A 20,177-nucleotide genomic window follows, 5' to 3' on the forward strand; every position below is an offset into this window, starting at 1 on the left:
GATGTATGTAGTCCATCTCGCCTCACATTCTTACTTACCCCCCCACCTTCCCCCATCCTGGAGGATCTGGAGGGTTAGGCCTGGTTTCAGAGTTCCCTTCATTCTTGGTTTGTTCTTCCTTCTTTAGGTGGTGTTATGCATGGAGAGTGAGTGCTGGTGTTCACAGCAAATTAGATCTGGGGATAGAGAGCAGTGCAGCATGGGATACCATCTTAGCCCAGCCAATTGAAAGACTTGGAGCCGACATTCGGCTCCGAACTCACAGGTAAGAATGTGAGGCGAGATGGACTACATACATCGAACATTATGGTGAGTACATAACTTCTCGTTACCGCCCTTCGAACCTGCTGCTTCAGCAGAGCTGAAATACCACTCCTGGAAGACTGCCTTCCTATTTAGCTAGTGAAGGGTTTCAGAACTTCAGGCATGGATGGCCATTGAGCCCTTCATCATTTTCCATGCAAACAGGGTTTCCCTGAGGACCAAACCCTCCCTGCCCTGGCCTCATTGTTATTGTATCATTTGTTTGCTTTTTTAAGGCAGGTCATTCCATATTTACTTGAGAGTGCTCGCTGTTTTAAGTTTACAAATGTTTGGCTATATTTATAGTGGGGGAGATTATTGCTGGTTGTTTGGAGAATGCTTTCTCCAGAGAAGGTAGGGTACTCTCCACTAATGAACAGATGTGAAGCTTTTTTTGGCTTATGAATGTGTATATGTGACATCAGATGGCTAAGTGGATTGGAATCTTTTACACTTTTTACCTGAAGCTGTTTTTCAGGGCTTCATAGTGTTGATTTGTGTACAAAAATGATTGGAAGAACAATACAGTGGATTTGTTTATCTAATGAATTTGATAGAAAGCAGTTCATTAACATCTTGCAGGTGCTTTTCTTTGGAAAGATCCTTTTTGATCTGTTATGATCTGTGGCACAGCAACACAGATGTGTTCTTTAAATTATGTACTTTTTGGTAGCCACCCCACTTAGTAGTTTTACACTTCAGTTGAAATACTGTAAAGCTGTTTAGTGGCCACAGGTAACTTTTCAGTCTCAATTTCCAGTAATATCACATCATAAGCTGGTACCCTTCATTTTGTTGATGTACTTTGGTAAGTCATAGCAGGGGCTAACCCATTACAGAAAAGCATTACTAAAAGTATAGCTTACAAAAAGAAACGTCATAATTTTAAGGAAAAAAACTGCACTTAACATTTTTTGCATGCTGAAAACCGCATGACTTGATTAAATGATGCACATTATTTTTGTTTTCATTGCGGGGTTTCATAAATGTTGCACGTGTGTGAGAGTGGCTATGGTTGGGATCCATATGATCACTCTTAGCTGAAAGGGAAAGGTTGTGTTAAAGGTTGTATATTGCACTGTTGTAGCATTTCAGTGCATTTTGTGGGATGGCCAAAGGCACGTTAAAAGTGTTTTCCAACTTTAAAATTGTTATATAAAAATTTTGTTATAATGAAAAAAAAACTGAGCATCTGAGATGTCTTTTAAGTTTATCAGTGTAATTTTAGTAAGCACCTAAGTTGTATTGGCATAGTTTGTGACACTGAGCATGCCTTTAAACCACATAAGTAGTTTTACCTGCTGCTGGAAACAGGCAGTTGGGCTTGACCACCAAGTGAAAATTACTTTACCTGTCCACTTTGTTTTATGTGTTGTGAAAACCACAAACAGCTCTTGCAGCACCTCAGGGTATTGCAGCTCCTTTTTCGGTGTCCTGTTCTTCCTCGTACATTTTTAAGTTCTTTACTGTTTGACTTTGTGAATTTGGCTGTGTACCTGTTTCCTGCAGCATGGTACTTTTACACATTTCTGAAAGTTGCTACCCTTTTGTTTTTCATTTGTGCTTTGGAGGTAGTAAAAGATCAGACTCTCTCTTTTCTTGTCCTTGCATGCATATCAGACAGCCATGGCTGTACTTTTACGCTTTCACTTTAACACTGCCTTGACTGTGTTTGTAATGTTTACGAGACATGGTGTCATATTCCTGATCAGCTTTTGCACTGATCACTGCAAAAAGGTGTAGATGCTTATAGGAAAAAGCCAGTTAGTGCTGCATGTTCATACAAGAGTAGCAGCTAGCTAACATATGTTCTGCCTAGTTCCCTTTTCTCCTATGCAGTCTTGTCAACTTACCTCCACTCCTCCTTACAGTATACTTAACATCCTACTGGTCTCTTTGTGAAATAATATTTCTTTATGTCAGGCTTAAATTACACCCTTGATCACCCGTCCTCTCTTCATATTCAAGTGAGAGGTTGGTATAATGGTTAAGGTGTTTACCTTATAAACACAAGGTGCATGATTTTGTTTTCTTATGGGGTGATTGGCTAGGCTTAAAATGGCCCACAAAGGCAGTTAGCCTAGTACTAATCTATGAACCTAGGTGGTATCTAATGTGACTCTCAACCAGGCTATACATCTATCCACCTTCTTCCCTAACCCTCAAAACAAGGGGGAAAGAATTCTGAACTTACTAGACATGAGCAGACAGCTCAGATGGTACCTGGACCATACTAAAGCCTTCAGGAAAACAGACTAACTTATTATCGGCTTTGCCCCAGGGGCAGAGGATAAGCCCATTTCCAAGCAAACCATTTCAAAATGGATATCGCAGTGCATCCATTTCTGCTACAGGTTACATAGGAAACCACCCCCTAAGTCAGTTCTTACCCATTCCACTAACTTCAGGACAAACTGGCACCCCACCTAAGTACCATGTTCAGTCATATCCTTACCTCAGATTATGGCCTACTGAATGGTGCACAGTGAGGGTTATCCCACTCCACAAATGGAGTGCCACCACAGACCCTGGAAATTATTGCCCCATTAGCCTGACAAGCCTGGTTTGCAAGACCATGGAACGCATCATCTTGGAGCTTATAAACAAAGACATAGGTAACCTCCAAACTGTGGACTCCACTCAATTTGGGTTTGTAAAAAGTAGATCATGTCTACTAAATCATATTGACTTCTTTGAAGCAATCACTAGAGCCGTAGATGAGGGCAAGGTAGTGCACACAGCCTATCTTGACCTTGCTAAGGCTTTCGATACCATCCCCCACTCTGGAATTATAGATAAACTCACTAAACTGAGCTTAAATCCCTATGTCACAAGATGAGTGGCCAACTGGCTCATTGACCGAACCCACACAGTAAAAGTAGCCTACTCCAAGTCTTACTTCAGACCAGTGATGAGTGGAGTACCACAGGGTTCAGTCCTGGGTCCTCTCCTGTTCGGTATCTACTTCTGTGAAGTGCAGGCCAGCACTGAAGGTCTTTGGCTAACAAAGTTCACAGATGACTTCAAACTCGGTGCCATAATAGAATCACCGAATGATGTAGACATTCTACAAAAGGGCCTCAGAGACAGATGCTTGGTATGAAAGTCATGGCCTCATGCTGAATGCCAAGAAGTGCATTGTCCTACCCCTTTGGGAAAAAGTTAGTACCCATGAGCTACCACATAGGCAGTAGCTCACTAAACATTGAAAGTGTGATAAGAGACCTCGGGACACAGGTGGACAGTAGTCTCTCCTTTGATAACCACATCGCCACAGTAGTCAGGAAATCGTTCTACGTGGCACACCTCATACACCTTATCACAAAAGGGTTCTCCTCTAGAATAAAGGAGGTCATTGTTCCTCTCTACTCATCCCTCATCATACCCATTGTGTAGCGTACAATGCCCAGTTTGACATGCATCTCACAAGAGACCAACAACAATTGAAAAGGCCAGAGTAATATCTCACTAAGAGGATTACTGGCCTCAAACAGATGCCATACGCAGACCATCTCACAAAACTCCAGCTCTACTCTGTCGCATATCGTCTACTCGGAGGCTATCAATACCTAACATACAAAGCTATGTCAAAGCCAGAGCTGTTGGACATGCTACACTTAACGAAATCCCAATCTCTCCAAACCACACGCTCCTGGGACGTAAACCTTGTCACCACAATAAACAGAACATGTTGGAAGGATAGATTCCTGTCCCAGAGATTTCCCTTACTCTGGAAGAAACTACCCATTCATGTCAAGCAAAGCTCCTCATTGGCCCTCTAGAAGAAAAACCTTGATGACTGGATGGGAAATAGAAAATTCACCCCGGGGATCACTTTTGTGGCCCTGCTTGACAGGGTCACAGGAAAATAATTTTCTTGGGTGGAGAAAGCCAGGGAACCTTTTTGGCTAGAGTTATATAGGCCCTAGGGCCGATAGCCTAGTACCTACCTATGAACCTAAAAGCATGTTCAGTGGATTCTTAAAATGAACGTACTTTAAATAAAGCTTATTCTTATGTTAATCTCATTTGTACATTAACTTGAAATATATTTATTAACAAGCTCCAGTAAAAGCCCAGAGCCTCCCAAATGTCATTTTTTCTTGTCTCTTTTGTAGAGATGTTCATCGTGTTTCACTGTTGCAGTCATTACAATTGTGTTATCCTGCTGCAGGCTACCCGCAGTTGGCCTGAATTCCAAATTCTAGGTCCAACGTCAGTTGCTGTCGCCTCCACCCTGACGTCAGTGCGCCAGGGGTATAAAAGATGCAGCCGACGCCATTTTCTTCAGTCTTTCTTGCTGCACGGTGCCTGAAGCAAAAGCAATTCGCAAGTGCCGGTCGGCAGACTCCTGAGATTTTCAAGCTCGAATTTCAGATCCGAAGTCTTCATTAAAAGCTAAGTACCCCGTTGGGGACACTTTTTTTCATGCTCCAAACCGATGTCAGAAAAAGTTAATTGTATTTTTTGTGGGAAGCAAATACCTCACAAGGATTTTCATTCTTACTGTATTCCTTGCCTAGGCCCTGACCACAACGTTGCTAGTTGTCAGTTTTATGCTAGATTTAATCAACGCACTATTAAGCATCGGTTCGACTTTGTATTTCATTACTTTGGCAGACGATTTAATTATATAATCCCGTCGGAACAGCTGACTAACAGAGTTTACAAAAAACGCAAAGAAAAGTATAGGCATCCGAAGTCCAAAACCGACGACGAGGCTTCTTCTAGGCCAGTCGCCAGTTCTCAGTGAGGTGCTTTCGCAGCCCCTGACGACCGCTTCTTTAGAGCCACAGGCCGATACCGATTCCCACATGGAGTCAACCAGGCCTACAGAAACTCAAAGTATTGGACCTTCGGAAACCATTCCCTCAGATGGGTCCGGAGCTGCTGAGCAGGCATCGGCTTCTGAGGGCATTTTCAGGCCTACACAATTATATGTTTAAACGACTTCAGCTTCAAAGGCAAAAACTAAAGCAGCTTTAAAGACAAAGAAACAAGTACAACAGCCCCATGGACAGGCTTCCATGCCTAAAAAATAGATGCTCAAAATAGCCGAAGACCTGATTACTTGGGGTTCTCGTCCCTCTCCTGACAAGAGGCCTAGGCAAGAGATAGAATATGAATCTTCAGATCAGGTTTCCATTTCATCTGATTCCTCTTCTGATCAGCAATACTCTCTTCCTCATGAGGATTCTGATGCTGAAGAATCTATCCCCTCAGCTTCTCCACCTGAGGATTATTCTTTTGGGGAAACACTACATACTATGAGGGAGCATTTCCACTGGGAGAGCCAAGATTATTCAGAATCTAAGAAAAGGCTCAGAGACTTTCTTTTACTGCCTCAGCACAGGCCCCTTGCTATTCCACCTGTGCTAGACATTGTAGATGGTGTATTTTCAGAGTCCAGTCTGACTCCTGACTCCTTACCTCCAGCTCCTGTTAAGCCAGACAGATACTACAGGGTTCCAGACTCCCACAAATATATTTTTAAAAACCCTGCTGCTGACCCAGAAACTATCTCTCAGGGTCCCAAGGGGGGGTCAAGGCCTCCACGGCAAAAAACCCTACCCCCTCTGACAGAGATTCCAGGGCACTGGACAGATGGGGTAAAAAGATTTACACTTCTGCTACCTTGGCTATAAGTGCTTTAAATTGTCAGCTTCGTATGCTTAAATATCAGCAATACATAATGTCCCTGCTTAAACAGAAAATGTCGACAAATTCTGAATGTGCAGAAAATAAAGAAATGCAGGATTTATTGCATGCAGCTGAACAAGTTGGAAAGCATACTTTACAATGTGGTTTTGATTCTTTGGATGCCTCCTGCAGAGCCGCTGTTGCGGGTTCTGTCATTAGGAGGCATGCTTGGTTAAAGGAACAGAATCTGCCTGATCATGTTAAAGCAAAATTACTAGATGCTCCATTACAGCATGATACCTTGTTTGGTGTTAAAGCAGAAGAGGTGTTGAAGAAAATGGAGGACAAAGCCAAATCTATGCAGACAGTCAAGGATTTCTTACAGGTACAGCCTCCAAGATTTAGCAGACACTGGCCTACAAAGAATTGGTCCTTTCCAGTGTCAAATAGGCCACAAAGAGGCAGATACAGACGCCCAAGAGGCAGATCCCAGCCCCAAGGCTCATACAGGTCTAAACAATGGGGTGCTTCTACCTCCAAAAGCAGAGAAGACAAGTCACATCCATTCAGAAAGCAGTCCCAATGACTTCCCCCTGTCAGCGCCAAGCACTTATCTACTGGCAGCTCCTTTAGGGGGAAAACTAGCACTTTTTTCTCAAAACTGGCACCTAATCACCTTGGACAAATGGGTCTTGAACATTGTGTCACAAGGTTACAGGTTCCACTTTCACACCCTGCCAAGGCCAAACGGTATGCCAGACCTGCCAAAAAATCAATGGGCAGAGGCACAAAAACAAGTTATATCCCTCATTGACATGGGGGTCATTCAGCAAGTACCACAGCAAGAGCAGGGACAAGGATTTTACTCAAGACTTTTCTTGGTGCTCAGAAAGGACAAAGCCTGGTGGTCAATACTGAACCTATTTATTCTAAACGCATACCTGGATATTCCAAAATTCAAAATGTTTACTTTGCAGCAGCTTCTGCCCATGCTGGACAAGAAGGCTTGACTTGTAACTTTAGACCTAAAAGAGGCATACCTGCATGTCCCAATCAGACAGTCATGCAGAAGATACCTCAGATTCATAGCTGGCTCAATGCACTACCAATTCTCTGCACTGCCCTTTGGCTTATTTACTGCTCCCAGGGTCTTCACAAAATGCCTGGCACCAGTAACCATCTACAACATGAGTTTATGGGACACAGCATTGACTGGAAATTAGATCCACAAGTCTTCAACATGATAACAAGGAATTGGGGATGCTTGGACATAGATCTATTTGCCTCCCCTCACAACTGCCAACTACAGAGATTCTGCACAAGGACTTATCACAAGCAAGCATGGAAAGTGGATGCTCTGTCTTTCAGCTGGAAAAACATAACAGTGTACGCCTTTCCACCATTGCTTGTCCTCCCCAAGGTACTCCTAAAGGTCAGACAAGACAAGCCAAAAATGATACTGATTGCCCCAGACTGGCCCCGCCAGCACTGGTACCCAATCCTAAGGAACTTGACTCAATGCCCAGCATGGACATTACCTCAAATTTGTCACTTACTGACGCAACAAAACAATCAGATCCTGCACAGCCAGTTCAGGACCTTAAATCTGGCAGCATAGCGGATAATGTCGTTTTTCAAAACACACCTCTCTAAAGCGGTTATGGATGTTATTTTAGAGGCCAGGAGGCCCAGTACCAGAAAATCTTATGCAGAAAAATGGAAGAGATTCTGTGCTTGGAACCAGACACAAGGAATTGACATGATTGTACCAAATATCCCTCAGATTTTACAATACTTAACTGAGATTCTGGACAAAGGCCTATCCTTTTCATCAGTTGATTCATGCTTCTGCCATTTCAGCTCATTACAATACAGAGCCACCACCTTTTTCTCATCCATTATTAAGGCAGTACCTCAGAGGAGCCAAAAACTTACGGCCTCCAAGGAGATCACCAATGCCTGCATGGGACCTCAATTATGTCTTGGAAAAACTCACTCTGCCTCCTTTTGAGCCAGCCACTACAGCTGATATAAAAAGCTCTGCTCCTAGCAATAACCTCTGCAAGACAAGTCTCAAAGCTACAGGCACTTACGGCTGTGGAACCTTTTATCATTTTCCATCCAGATAGGGTTTCTCTAAGGACAAACCCCACTTTTATGCCTAAGGTAGTGTCCAGTGTGGCCCTCAACCAGACTATTCATTTGCCTACCTTTTATCCAAACCCACGTAATAAGGGTGAGAAACTTCTGCATTCTTTGGACATACACAGACAGCTACGCTTCTGCTTGGACAGAACCAAAGCTTTCAGAAAGACTGAGCAATTACTGGTAGCATATGCTGCAGGATCACAAGGAAAGGCGATCTCAAAGCAGACTATTTCAAAGTGGATAGGTCACTGCACTTGTCTATGCTATTCTCAACATGGCAAATCTGTACCTAAGGGCATTAGGCCACATTCAACCAGAGCAGCAGCCACTTCAGCAGCCTTCCTGAGAGGAGTACCAACCAAAGACATTTTAGAGGCTGCAACCTGGAGTTCAGTGCATACTTTTACAAAGCACTACCACTTACCTCTCTACTCCAAATCCAGGGCAGCCTTTGCCACTGCAGTTCTGCAGGGCCTCATAGCCGCTCCTAATTCTGTTTATTTCCAGCCACCCAACCGTAGCTTTGGGATTCAACCCAATTGTAATGACTGCAACAGTAAAACACGATGAACCTGGTACAGTTGTGTACCTACTATAAATGTAGATGTTCGAGTGTATTCACTGTTGCAGTCCAGGTTACCCACCCACCATCCCCCTTATCTTTGCTGGACCTTATCTGTACTTATACAACCTATGTGGTGTATTTGCTTGTAGATGAAGGAAACTTGTTACTTAGTGTGTGTATGCTTATTGACATATTTTAGCCTACCCTTTTAGGGGCACCTGACATCTGGGGCAAGAAAACTTGAAGAAAATGGCGTCGGCTGCATCTTTTATACCCCTGGTGCACTGACGTCCTGGAGGAGGCGACAGCAACTGACACCGGACCTAGACTTTGGAATTCAGGCCAACTGCAGGTAGCCTGCCAGCAGGATAACCCAATTGTAATGACTGCAACAGTGAATGAACTCGAACATCTACATTTATGGTAGGCACACAACTGTACTTTCTTCTTCCTTTAAACCTTCCCATGGTTTAACATAGTAATTCTGCCTTATGAATTTTTCATACCATTCTTTTCTTTAACATTTCTTACATCTGTTTTCAGTTTCCTTGTCTTTATCTACATGTCTGGTTATTTCTTTTACCTCACACTTTTTCCACATTTTTAATTACTCCTGTAGTTCTTTATATTTTTTCTCATTACAGTGCTTTTTGCTTCTTCAAAATCCAAAATAAATGTGAAGATGCAACCAAGTTTCTTAATCCTGAACCCTTCATCTTTGACCCAGTGCATCCCTCATTTCACAGGACTCAACCCAGAACTTCATATAATGCTGAATACCGTTTCCAGTAGTAGTTTCCCTGTCTAATTGAACTGTGTATGTTTGCATATGTGTGTGTGTGTGTGTGTGTGTGTGTATATATATGATATGTATATATATATATATATATATATATATATATATATATATATATATATATAGATAGATACATATATATATAGATACATATATATATATATATATATATAGATAGATAGATAGATACATAGATATTTATATATATACTGTGTGTGTTTGTGTATATATGTGTGCACACACACTCCCACTTTCCCCAAGTGTATAAGAATGCATCAAATAGCCTTTCATATATGGTATCCAAAATGCTTTCCAAATTATTGCGCTGCTTTTTATTTCTTTCAGTACTGCATCCCATTGCTGTTTTTATGACATCTTGGTTACCATTTTTTTTTCCTTGTTCACTAATTTTATTCATAGAAAAAATACTCCACCTGTTTTCACGGTATTGCAAAAATCCTTTCTTTTTCCTTTATTTAGTCTCAAACTTAATTATTGTAATTTATCCTCTGTTTCCACTATCATCTCCCTCATCTGAGATCTACTAAGCAAACAATGTCTTCTAGAGACCACAGGGTTCAGTCATGGGTCCTCTCCTGTGTAATATCTACTTCACTGAAGTACAGGCGAACACAGAAGGTCTTTGGCTAACAAAGTTCGCAGATGACTGCAAACTAGGAGCCATAATCGGAACTTCTAACGATGTGGACATCCTACAAAAGGGCCTCACTGAGACGCATGCTTGATGTCAAAGCAATGGCCTCAAGCTCAGTGCCAAAAAGTGCATTGTCATCCCCTTTGGTAAAAACTCTGTACCCATGAACTACCACTTAGGTGGTAGTGTACTTAACACCGAAAGTGTGATGAGACTTTGGGACACAGGTGGACAGTAGTCTCTTCTTTGATAATCACATCGCCACAGTAGTCAGGAAATCCTTTTTATGTGGCACACCTCATCACAAAAGATTTCTCATCCAGGAAAAAAAGGGGTCATTGTTCCCCTCTACTCGTCACTCATTAGACCCATTGTAGAGTACAACGCCCCTTTTGGTATGTACCTCGCAAGACATCTACAACAACTGGAAAGGCTGCAGAAATACCTCACAAAGAGGATTACTGGCCTCAAACAGATGCCATATGCAGACCGTCTCAAAAAACTCCAACTTTACTCCTTCACATATCACCTACTCAAAGGTGATCTCTGCCTAACATACAAAGGTATGTCAAACCCAGAGCTGTTGGACATGCTCCACTTAAAGAAATCCCAATCCCTCCGAGCTACATGCTCTAGGGACCTAAACCTAGTCAGCACGATAAACAGAACATGCTGGAGAGGTAGATTCCTGTCCCAGAGACTTCCCTTACTCTGAACAAATTACCTATCTATATCAAACAAAGCTCCTCATTAGCACTCTTCAAAAAAGATCTTCATGATTGGATGGGAAATTCACCTGGCTCTGCTCGACAGGGGAACAGGAAAATAATTTTCTTGGATGGCGAAAGCCAGTGCACCTTTTTGGCTAGGCTTATATAGGCCCTAGGGCCAATAGCCTAGTACCTACCTATGAACCTATAAAAGTATGGAAAATTTGGCTCAATTCTAAAAATCCTTCTGACGTCACTTACTGTAAACTGCTCCGAAACCAAGCCAAAACACTCATTACTACAAACAGCAATACTTTCATAACCAGCAAACATACAGAAAAAAACAACCCCAAAACTTTCTGGTCCTCCATCAACAAATGTTTAACCCCTGGCACCAAAGCCAATCCCTGCCCATACCCTGATATGCCTCCAGAACATATTGCCAAAACTTGTAACTCCTTTATAGATACCATCACCAGTATTGCTGCTGCTTTTTCCCTACCTCTTCCTCAAAACTATATTCCTACAAAACTCACACCTGCAACCTCCTCCTCAACTTTCTTATCGTGAAAATGCTCACATTACCATACATGCCAAGGACCATGATGCTTGGACCATGCTACCCTAAGCATCAACACCCCCCCTTCACAATCTTCTTAACAGCCCTCCTACCCAAAATTCAATCTCTCTCCCAATCCCACCACACTTACCAAAAAATTATTTCTAAACTAAAACATTTCTGCAACTCAGCCGATAAAATCCCTGCTAAATTTCTTAAAATTGCTGCTGATGCATTGGCCTACCCGATCAGCATTCCGATTAACAGACCAGTCCAGGAATCCTATGTCCCCTAGTCTGCAGAATAAAAGCAGTAATTCTTCCTCTTCACAAATGTGGCCCCTCAACTAACGTCAACTTTCGACCAATTGCTATATTTTCCCCTATCTCTAAAATTCTTGAAAAATATGTACAAAAACAACTGTTAGGCTGTCTCTCGAAAAACATTATCCTATCCCAACTCAACATGGCTTCCACCCATGACATATAGTACCTATACTGCACTAATCTCCTTAGACACAGTTAACAAAGCTAGAAACTCAGATTACTTCGTGTCCGCTCTCGTCTTAGATCTGTCTATGGCATTTGATGCAGTTGCTCATTCAAACCTCCTTTCTCACCTCAGCAGAATAGGACTCTCTCTCCAATCTCTCAGGTGGTTTAAAAGCTGTCTCTCCAACAGACAGCATGCAGTTAAATGGCAAAATTCCATTTCCCCTTTCCTTCATAATCCCACTGGTGTCCCCCACATTTCAATTTTAGGCCCCCTTCTTTTCACTATCTTTATTAATAACCTAAACCAAGCCACCTTACTTGGCTCCTTAGTCCAATATGCAGATGACTCCACCATAGACTATACTTGTACCCACCTTAAATACACTTCAGTAAAACATTCAAGCAGCTTTTTCCTCTGTGGAAATATGGCTTTACAATAATCACCTTTCTTTAAATCCAAATTAAAAAAAAAAAAAAAAAAACTCATGATTTTTACACCCAAGAGATAATCCACTGTAAACAAAGCTGAATTCAACATATATTCTACCTTAACTCCACAAAAATTGATCTAGTGACCCACACCAAACTGTTAGAAGTAATAATTGATGAAAACCTAAAATCTTATCTACATATCGAAAACAATATTTGTAAGACACATAAAAAGTTAGGATTACTCAATAGACATAATAAGTTCCTCTCCCCCCGTACTAAACAAATGCTTGCAATATCATACCTACTCCCATCTCTAACTACCTTTACGTGGCAACTTACAATGTTCCTTGCAGTCTAAATTAGAAGCTTGCTATAATAAGATAGCTAAATGTACGACAAACCGCCGCCATAACACCCATCGCTGCATTGCCCTCAAAAAATTGCAGTGGCTAGAACTTCCCAACTGTCTTTCACTCCAGCTTTCAACTGCTCATGAACTATTCTGTTAACCACAAGACTGTCCTGTGCTCAGCTCTCTTCTCACTCCTTATATCCCTTTTAGGCCCCTGCGATCTGAGCAACAGCAGCTACTACAATTTCTTAAACATAAATTACCTGCTGGGCAGTTAATTTACTCATGGATCATAGCTAAAAAAAATGGAACATGCTGCCTACGTACATCTGCCTAATACAAAACATTAGCAATTTTACAACTGCCCTTCAAAACAGTCTTCTCTCTAACTGGATCTGCAACTGCTAAACCCCTTATTCTGATATTACGTAACATACTTCTTTCCCTGTCTATCCATATTTTCCTGTCTATCCATCTGAAGTCCCCATATCAATCCTTCATCTTCCTACTGAATCTTGTAAAACATCTCCTACTTCCCCTTCATACCATCATAAACAGCATCTCTACCCATCCAGCTGTGTACACACAATATAACCTTCCTCACTACACTTATTTCTTGGTCTGCATACTTACCCTTAATTGCTTACTATCTGTAATTCACATTAAAAGTGAGACCTGGCTAGCACTGGTAATAGATTTTTTGGCCTGTACTTAACGTCAGTCATTGTTGAAATATCAAATTCTCCTTTATTTACAATGTGTAATACTTATATAATTCTTATTTTTTTCTTTATTCTGTACTATTGTTTTGTTATTGTGTCAGCCCTCTTTTTCTTGAAATGTTTATTTGTAATATATGATCTATTTTATTTAATCCTGGAGCTTTTCTGTATGGGTCTCCACTGAAAATGGGCTTTTACTGACCCAGTGGACCTTCCGGTAATCAAATGCCAATTAATAAAATGAATAAATCTTTATTTATTTTTTTTGTAATGACTGTTAATCATCTGTGTGAAATGCCCATTAAGTAAAAACTGCCCCTTTCTTTCTCAGTGACATTTTCACACCACTGCATTCTTTACCTACTGAATGTAACCTCACTCATTGGACAACCTTATTTTGTCTTTTTTTTTTTTTTTTACCTGAACACCATTACCTACCCAACCATTCACTTGTAAGCTTGCTCCTCATCTTTTCAGGTTGAGTGTAAACATCTTATTTAAGTAAATATTTTATGACTTTTTAATATTTTTCATGCTCTGTTATGATTTATCCTATCAATTATCATGCATACCTTCATATATCACATTATGTATCACTTAACTAAACCTCTCTTGTAGATTTTTTATAAAAATCTTATAGTTTGCGTTATTTGATCTGATTGTCCTACAACTCCTAATGCCGGTCACCTTTCTTGTTTATGACTTTATATCTCCCTCACATAATTCTTTACCCCTGAAACCTTTCATTCATGGTGTAATTTAATAGAACTTTTCCCTCTCCATATATCCAATATCTTTATTAAAAAAATAAATAACTTATTCCATTTAAAACACATTTTCTGTGTATTTGGTGTCTTTAAAATTTCATTAAATTATTTTTCAACATTTTTTTTCTAATCACATTGTGTTTTTTAGTTTTTAACTTTACATTCTCAGATTTTCCTTTGATTCTTTGTCATACATTTCTTTAAAGTGCACTATTTTCCATAATTTCTTCCTGTTGATAATCACTTTATTCTATAAATCATTCATTTTACGTTTAATCATATTCACATTTCCCCCAAATGATACTACCTTCCCTTCCTTCAACAAATATTTGTCTGTTATCGTCATTCTCTGCTCTTTAGTTTCATACTTTTTTCTTTTTTTATTCAGTTTTTCTAATAGTTCTTTACACTCCCATACTACTTTTCTATATTTGCATTTTGATTTCTTCCCTTTCTCCACTCTAATGTATATGAATCTGTTAGTTGTAATCAAACAGACCCATTGTCAACATTAAGTACTGACATGCTAATATTGAAACACAGAATGTCTACACATTCTCTGAAGATTATCCAGTGGGGGCTAAACCAACAGTGAGTATTCGTTGCAAGGTTGGCAAGTGCACTTTATATATATATAAAAAAAAAAGTGCAGTCCTTCACATTTCAGGGAATAGGAATATTCCTCTATTCCGCTACTGTTGATGTCAGCAAATGTTGACCGTCTGTTACTGTCAACAAAATATAATGTCCACATTGTGTAATTTCAGAAAGTACTTCAGTCATATATAAATGTCTGAATATATACATTTTTATACTTAATCCAACACTTTGACCATGTGTTATAAAATTCCTCATTGTACTGTGCTTATACAATGTTTGCCATTCACTTTTCAACCCATGTTATCAAATTATCTGTGTTTTTTCTTTCCCCTTGTTACCATCAGAAGTCATTAAGTAATCATTTTCTCTCAATATTTCCCCTGACTTGCATAAATGGAAGCCTTTCATATATAATTGCTTCCTTGTATATTCTTATGTCTTGTGTTATTTTCCCTACCATTTTTCATAGGTTACAATTAAATTAGTTTGATTAGAATTTTATTGACAAAATGTTCTGAAATAGACATTTTTGTCTTTATTGGTTCATACATTTTGTTTCATTGCTTACTGGAAAATGTTCAAAACTACAAATTTAAAACATGCTCTAACAAGTGGTGCTGTATTATACAGGGAATATAATACAATCAAGAAGCTGAATCAAAGAACACATGTATGCATGTGTGGTTCTAAGAAATGTGTGTGCAAGATGTTTAAGATTTGAAAACCGCCCGAAGGTAAACATTATCCATCACTGACCAGATGCATTTTCTTTGAATCTTGGTTTCAATGCTGTTTCAATGAATGTGAATTTCAAAAACAGAGAAATTTTAATGCTTAATCTGTTTTCATTCTGAGACTATTGCTTTGTTTAGCAAATGTCTATCAGTGTTTGTGCTATAAAATTTGAAATAAAAGCTTTAAATTCAATCCAAGTAATCATTGTAGAAGTTTAGCAGAAAAAAGTATGTGCACACTGAGTGCTTTGAACAGTGTTTATGATAACTGGGGAGAATATGCACACTGAGAGCTTTGAACAGTGTTTATGGTAACTGGGAAGAAGTAGTCAAGTAATGGGACTCTGGAATGGCTGCAGGGGGGGTATGGGAGGGATCTCTATCCATTACCCTGCCTAGGGCCCCATGTTACCATGAGCCGACTCCTGATTTGATATTACTTAAGCATTAACAGTAAAGGCCCTTTCTGTGTGGAATGGGATGGACTTTTTAAGACTGTGAATGATGAATGTTGTTCATAACGAGGTGAAGTTGGGGAGGGGATGTTCTGTGGTGGATCGGTGGCTTCTCCACTGGTTGTCTGGTTTATGCTTGCTGGTTCATGTTTACCACACAGCGCATTTAAATGCTAGGATGGGTTCCAGCATTTCCCATACCCTAGACTGACTGGATTAAGGGGTATCAAGAAAAATAACCAAAAAAGAACAGAACTGCTGGATAAAATAACACCACAAACCACAAATAACTCCAGATAAGGCACCAGGTCCCAATAAAGGCAGTCTCAGTAAGGTAGTTTACTCCCAAATGAGCCAAGTAGCATAAAAACACAAAGAGCTTTATTACACAGATTGAGCACTTTTGTATGCATATGCAGGAAACTTCATCAGATAAAAATAAATTAATAAGTGAAAATACTGAGCCAGCTTCACAGTTAAGTCACAAGCCTAAACTTACAACAATATAGTACATTCAGTTTTTGTTATTAAAAATTAGTTACCCAGAAACCTGGTCATTTTTTCATGAATGATTTCAATATTACAGTTCCATTGAGGTCTTATTTCATAACAGTATAAATCTACAGACATGCCGTCAGTTTCTGTACTACAGTGTGGAATACAGCAGGAGTTCTCTGTTATTCACACATAAACATATATACCCCAGAGCTCTGACCTCTAGGTTTGCACCCCCCTGCAAAAAATTCTGCAGGCACCCTTGCTTACTGGCTAATCAAACCCAGGTCACTTCGCATTAATAAAGGTTTTTTCCTTTATTCCATGACATTTACTACATAATTCCTCTTCATTATGATAAACTAAACAAAAAATACTGGTTTTAGTTTGGAATCGGTTTTTCTCAACTGTATAATTTAGCAATTGAGATAATGTTTCACAAAAGAGTTCCTTACTTTACTGGTATAAATGTTTTAAAGATGTTTACAATGAATAACATTTAAAGACCTGATGAGTTGTCAGGGTTTAAAACTTCTGTACAGAGTACTGTGTCAGAAATACTGGGTGAGCAAATTGGTGTAACTAAGGAAATTGTTTTTGAGCTGGGATACAGAATCTGAATTGCCTAGACATAGTAAAGCCTTGCTAAGGTTAATTCTGGTGACTGCCAAAAAAAAAAAAAAAAAATTACTCGAAAATGGAAATCAAAGTGTAAGCCAGCCGTATTTGAAGTAGTGAGCATAGTACTAGAGATAAAAGAACTGGAAGTGTGATCTGTAGGAAAAGGATAGGAGCAAATTGAATACCAAATGGGAATTGTAGGAACTATACAGTCTAATGTTTTGTAGGAGGAATAAGGCTTAAGAGAAGGCAGGAATTAAATGAGCTATATAATGACTGAACAGAATTATATGTGATGAGTAATGTTTACAGCTGAGTGTCAGTATGGTTTGTTTTCATTTATATAAGTTGATTGCTTATGTCATAAGTGGTAATTCAGTAAAGATGTTTAAAAATTTTTGAAGACCTACAGATTTTTTTAGTTGCATTTTTTGCATAGTCCTGATTGAATTAAAAGCCAGATTTTTTGGTATAATTTAGATTGCATAACAGATATGCCCTTTGCAAAATTAATGATTTTTTAGGATAAAAAATTAAAGTGGAAGCATAAAACATTACAATCAGTTTCGTAACTGTGACTGGTAAAACTGCATGAAGCAACAGCCATTTATGTTGCTTTTTAAGTCTACATCCAGCAATACTGGGATTCGTTATAGAAATGCATTGCTTTATAGATGTAACCAACAGCCTGTTCTAAACCTGATGTGTGTTAATACCTTTCAGATACCGAAGTACACTTTATCTTATTAGACTCGGACCTAAATGAAACAATACAATTTCAAATTAAAATGCAACAGGGGCACAGTTGGAAGCACATGCACTGTATTGATTCTTAATGCTGTTTCTAATGGCACGTAATGACACTGGTTACCTTGTTTCTCTTTACTGACCTATAACACATTATTTCCATTCATGCATGTGTGTGTTGTTTCAGGTATTTAATCTTTCACCCTTGCTAAAGCTATTTCAAGGTGCACCAGTAATGTTTATTTTGATATATGAAATTGCAGCTGATAGCTTTTCCATTGTGTCAAAACCAGTATTTTTGCATTTAAATGTTCTAACTTTGCAGATAGTAATCTGCTATAAACTTTCAGGTGCACCATTTCTGTACCCCACCCCGAAGTATTCTGTGTAAACTTTACACAGCATAATTAACCAGTTTTTGTCACTCTGCATAATATTGACATGGATTCTTCATCTTGCTTTGTTTCACTAAGCCTTTCAGAAATGTGTTGCTGTCTAGAACTGCCCCAAGCCAGAGTTTGATTTGTATATTTTACATTAATGTGTAATATTTTGTACTGATTAAAATAATTAATCTGCTTTATACTTTGAATTCTACTCTGTTTTTTAATCTATTTGTATATCCATTTATTCTTTTTAAATGAGCCTTTATTTGATTTAGAGAACATTTTTCACAAGTACTATAATTGTTGGTTCCATTAGTCAGTAAATGAAATAGTTGCATTGCTCCAACAAAAATCAAGTGTGTACCCTCCTGATTAGACCTCTGTTCATTATTGTTTTAAGTTAAAATTCATTCTCGTTTGTACTAACCAGCTAGAGTGTGTTACCATGGAGGAGTGAAATGCACTTTTTGTGTACACTCTTCAAAAGAAAAAAAAAAAAAAAAAAACACCTGACAGAAATATATAAATGTGCCGGCACTAGTGGCGTAGAGGGACAAAGTCGTGACTACTACCAGGTGTTGATTTAGATTGGCATCGGCACTTGACACGCTAGCAAGGAAGATGAGTGGAGTTGGCCACATGCAGTACCACTGTCCTAAAGAAGGACCATGATACTGTGACTGGCCTGGAGAAAGTTGATAGGGTGCCAAAGTCACCAGTGGTTGGTAGCCTTTATAGAAGCTGTCTGGAAGCATACAGTTGCAAGGGAAGGCATTATGTAGCATTTTAGACCACTTAGATGACATGTTTCACTCATTCTCTTGGGTAGGGGGGGGGGGTTAGGCCATTTAAAAGTGCTAGAAAAACAAAATAATATCCACAGAACCACCACGTCAGAGTAGAATAAATTACATAGTTTAATATATAAGGTTAGAGCTTTCATGCTCTCCTGAGCACTTCTTCAGACCAATACAAACAAAGCTAAAACACCACATAAATACTAAATAATCATTATCACATGACCAATATTGCATTACTTAAGCAAATTATTTTAAAAAATGAATTATTTAAATAAGGTTCCTGCCTTTAAAATGGGCTTTAAATGAATATGTCCATTCAACCCTGGATGTACATCTGCCTGTAGTCGTACTATCCACCTTGTCTCTGTCCGTTCTACTGCATTATTAACATCCCCCAATCTGATGCTTTGTTCTACCATATCCAATACCCTAAAACTAAAGGCATGAGTATCACCTTCCTTGTAAATATGCTTAGCTAAAGCATTCCTCAAATCTTGAGTCCTGATAGCTTGCAAGTGTTCTCTTACTCTCCCTTAACATCCTCACCGTTTTGCCTATAGAGAAACATGAGCATAGCTGACAGCTAGCCAAGTAAATCACATTGGTGCTAGTACAAGTAGATCCAACATTCAGCCTGTTATGTTGATTTGTTACGGGATGCAGAAAAACACTATTAGTATCTAAAAGCTGACAAAAATTACAATTTCCACAAGGTGGGGTTCGTCTTACAGTCTGTGGATTTTTTCCTTTTCTTTTTTCATAGCAAAGAAATCACGTTAACGAATGTTTGTTCCTAAACACAAAGCGTGGATATGGTTCTATAGCATTACCTATCTTAGCATCTGATAGCAAAACCTGCCAATTTGTTTTTATTCTGTCTCATAAATTACTGTTGTCATTGGTATAATGTATCAGAAAACCAACGCAGTCCCTCTAACTAACATTGGCCAGGTGTCTCTGAAGTGAGTCAGTCTGTCTGTTGGAGAAATATGGTCAGGCTGCACTATCTCTTAAACATGTGGCACATGCCTCAGAACAGTTAGTGTATAATTTGTCATCGAGGACTTTTTCTGAGGTTGAAGTATATGTACTGAGGAAAGGTTTGTCCTTCATTCCAGCATCTCAAATGTTGATTACTGAAATTGTTTGCTAGAAATGTAATATTAAAAACCATGTTTAGTTCCAGTAAAAATCCG

The 20,177-nt window shown here is 39.3% G+C and overlaps 1 protein-coding gene across 1 annotated transcript in view; it reads left to right on the forward strand.

The window, feature by feature from the left end:
- LRCH1 (leucine rich repeats and calponin homology domain containing 1) overlaps positions 1 to 20,177 on the forward strand; it is a gene marked incomplete in the record, with an annotated part of 1,693,846 nt that overhangs the window by 754,029 nt on the left and 919,640 nt on the right. Inside the window, 1 exon segment of the mRNA XM_044072038.1 lies at positions 9,301 to 9,444. Within this exon segment, the coding sequence (XP_043927973.1) occupies positions 9,301 to 9,444 (144 nt within the window).

The sequence above is a fragment of the Protopterus annectens genome, chromosome 5.part0 (genome assembly GCF_019279795.1).
Source record: "Protopterus annectens isolate FY-2018-M chromosome 5.part0, PAN1.0, whole genome shotgun sequence".
Taxonomy (NCBI): domain Eukaryota; kingdom Metazoa; phylum Chordata; order Ceratodontiformes; family Protopteridae; genus Protopterus; species Protopterus annectens.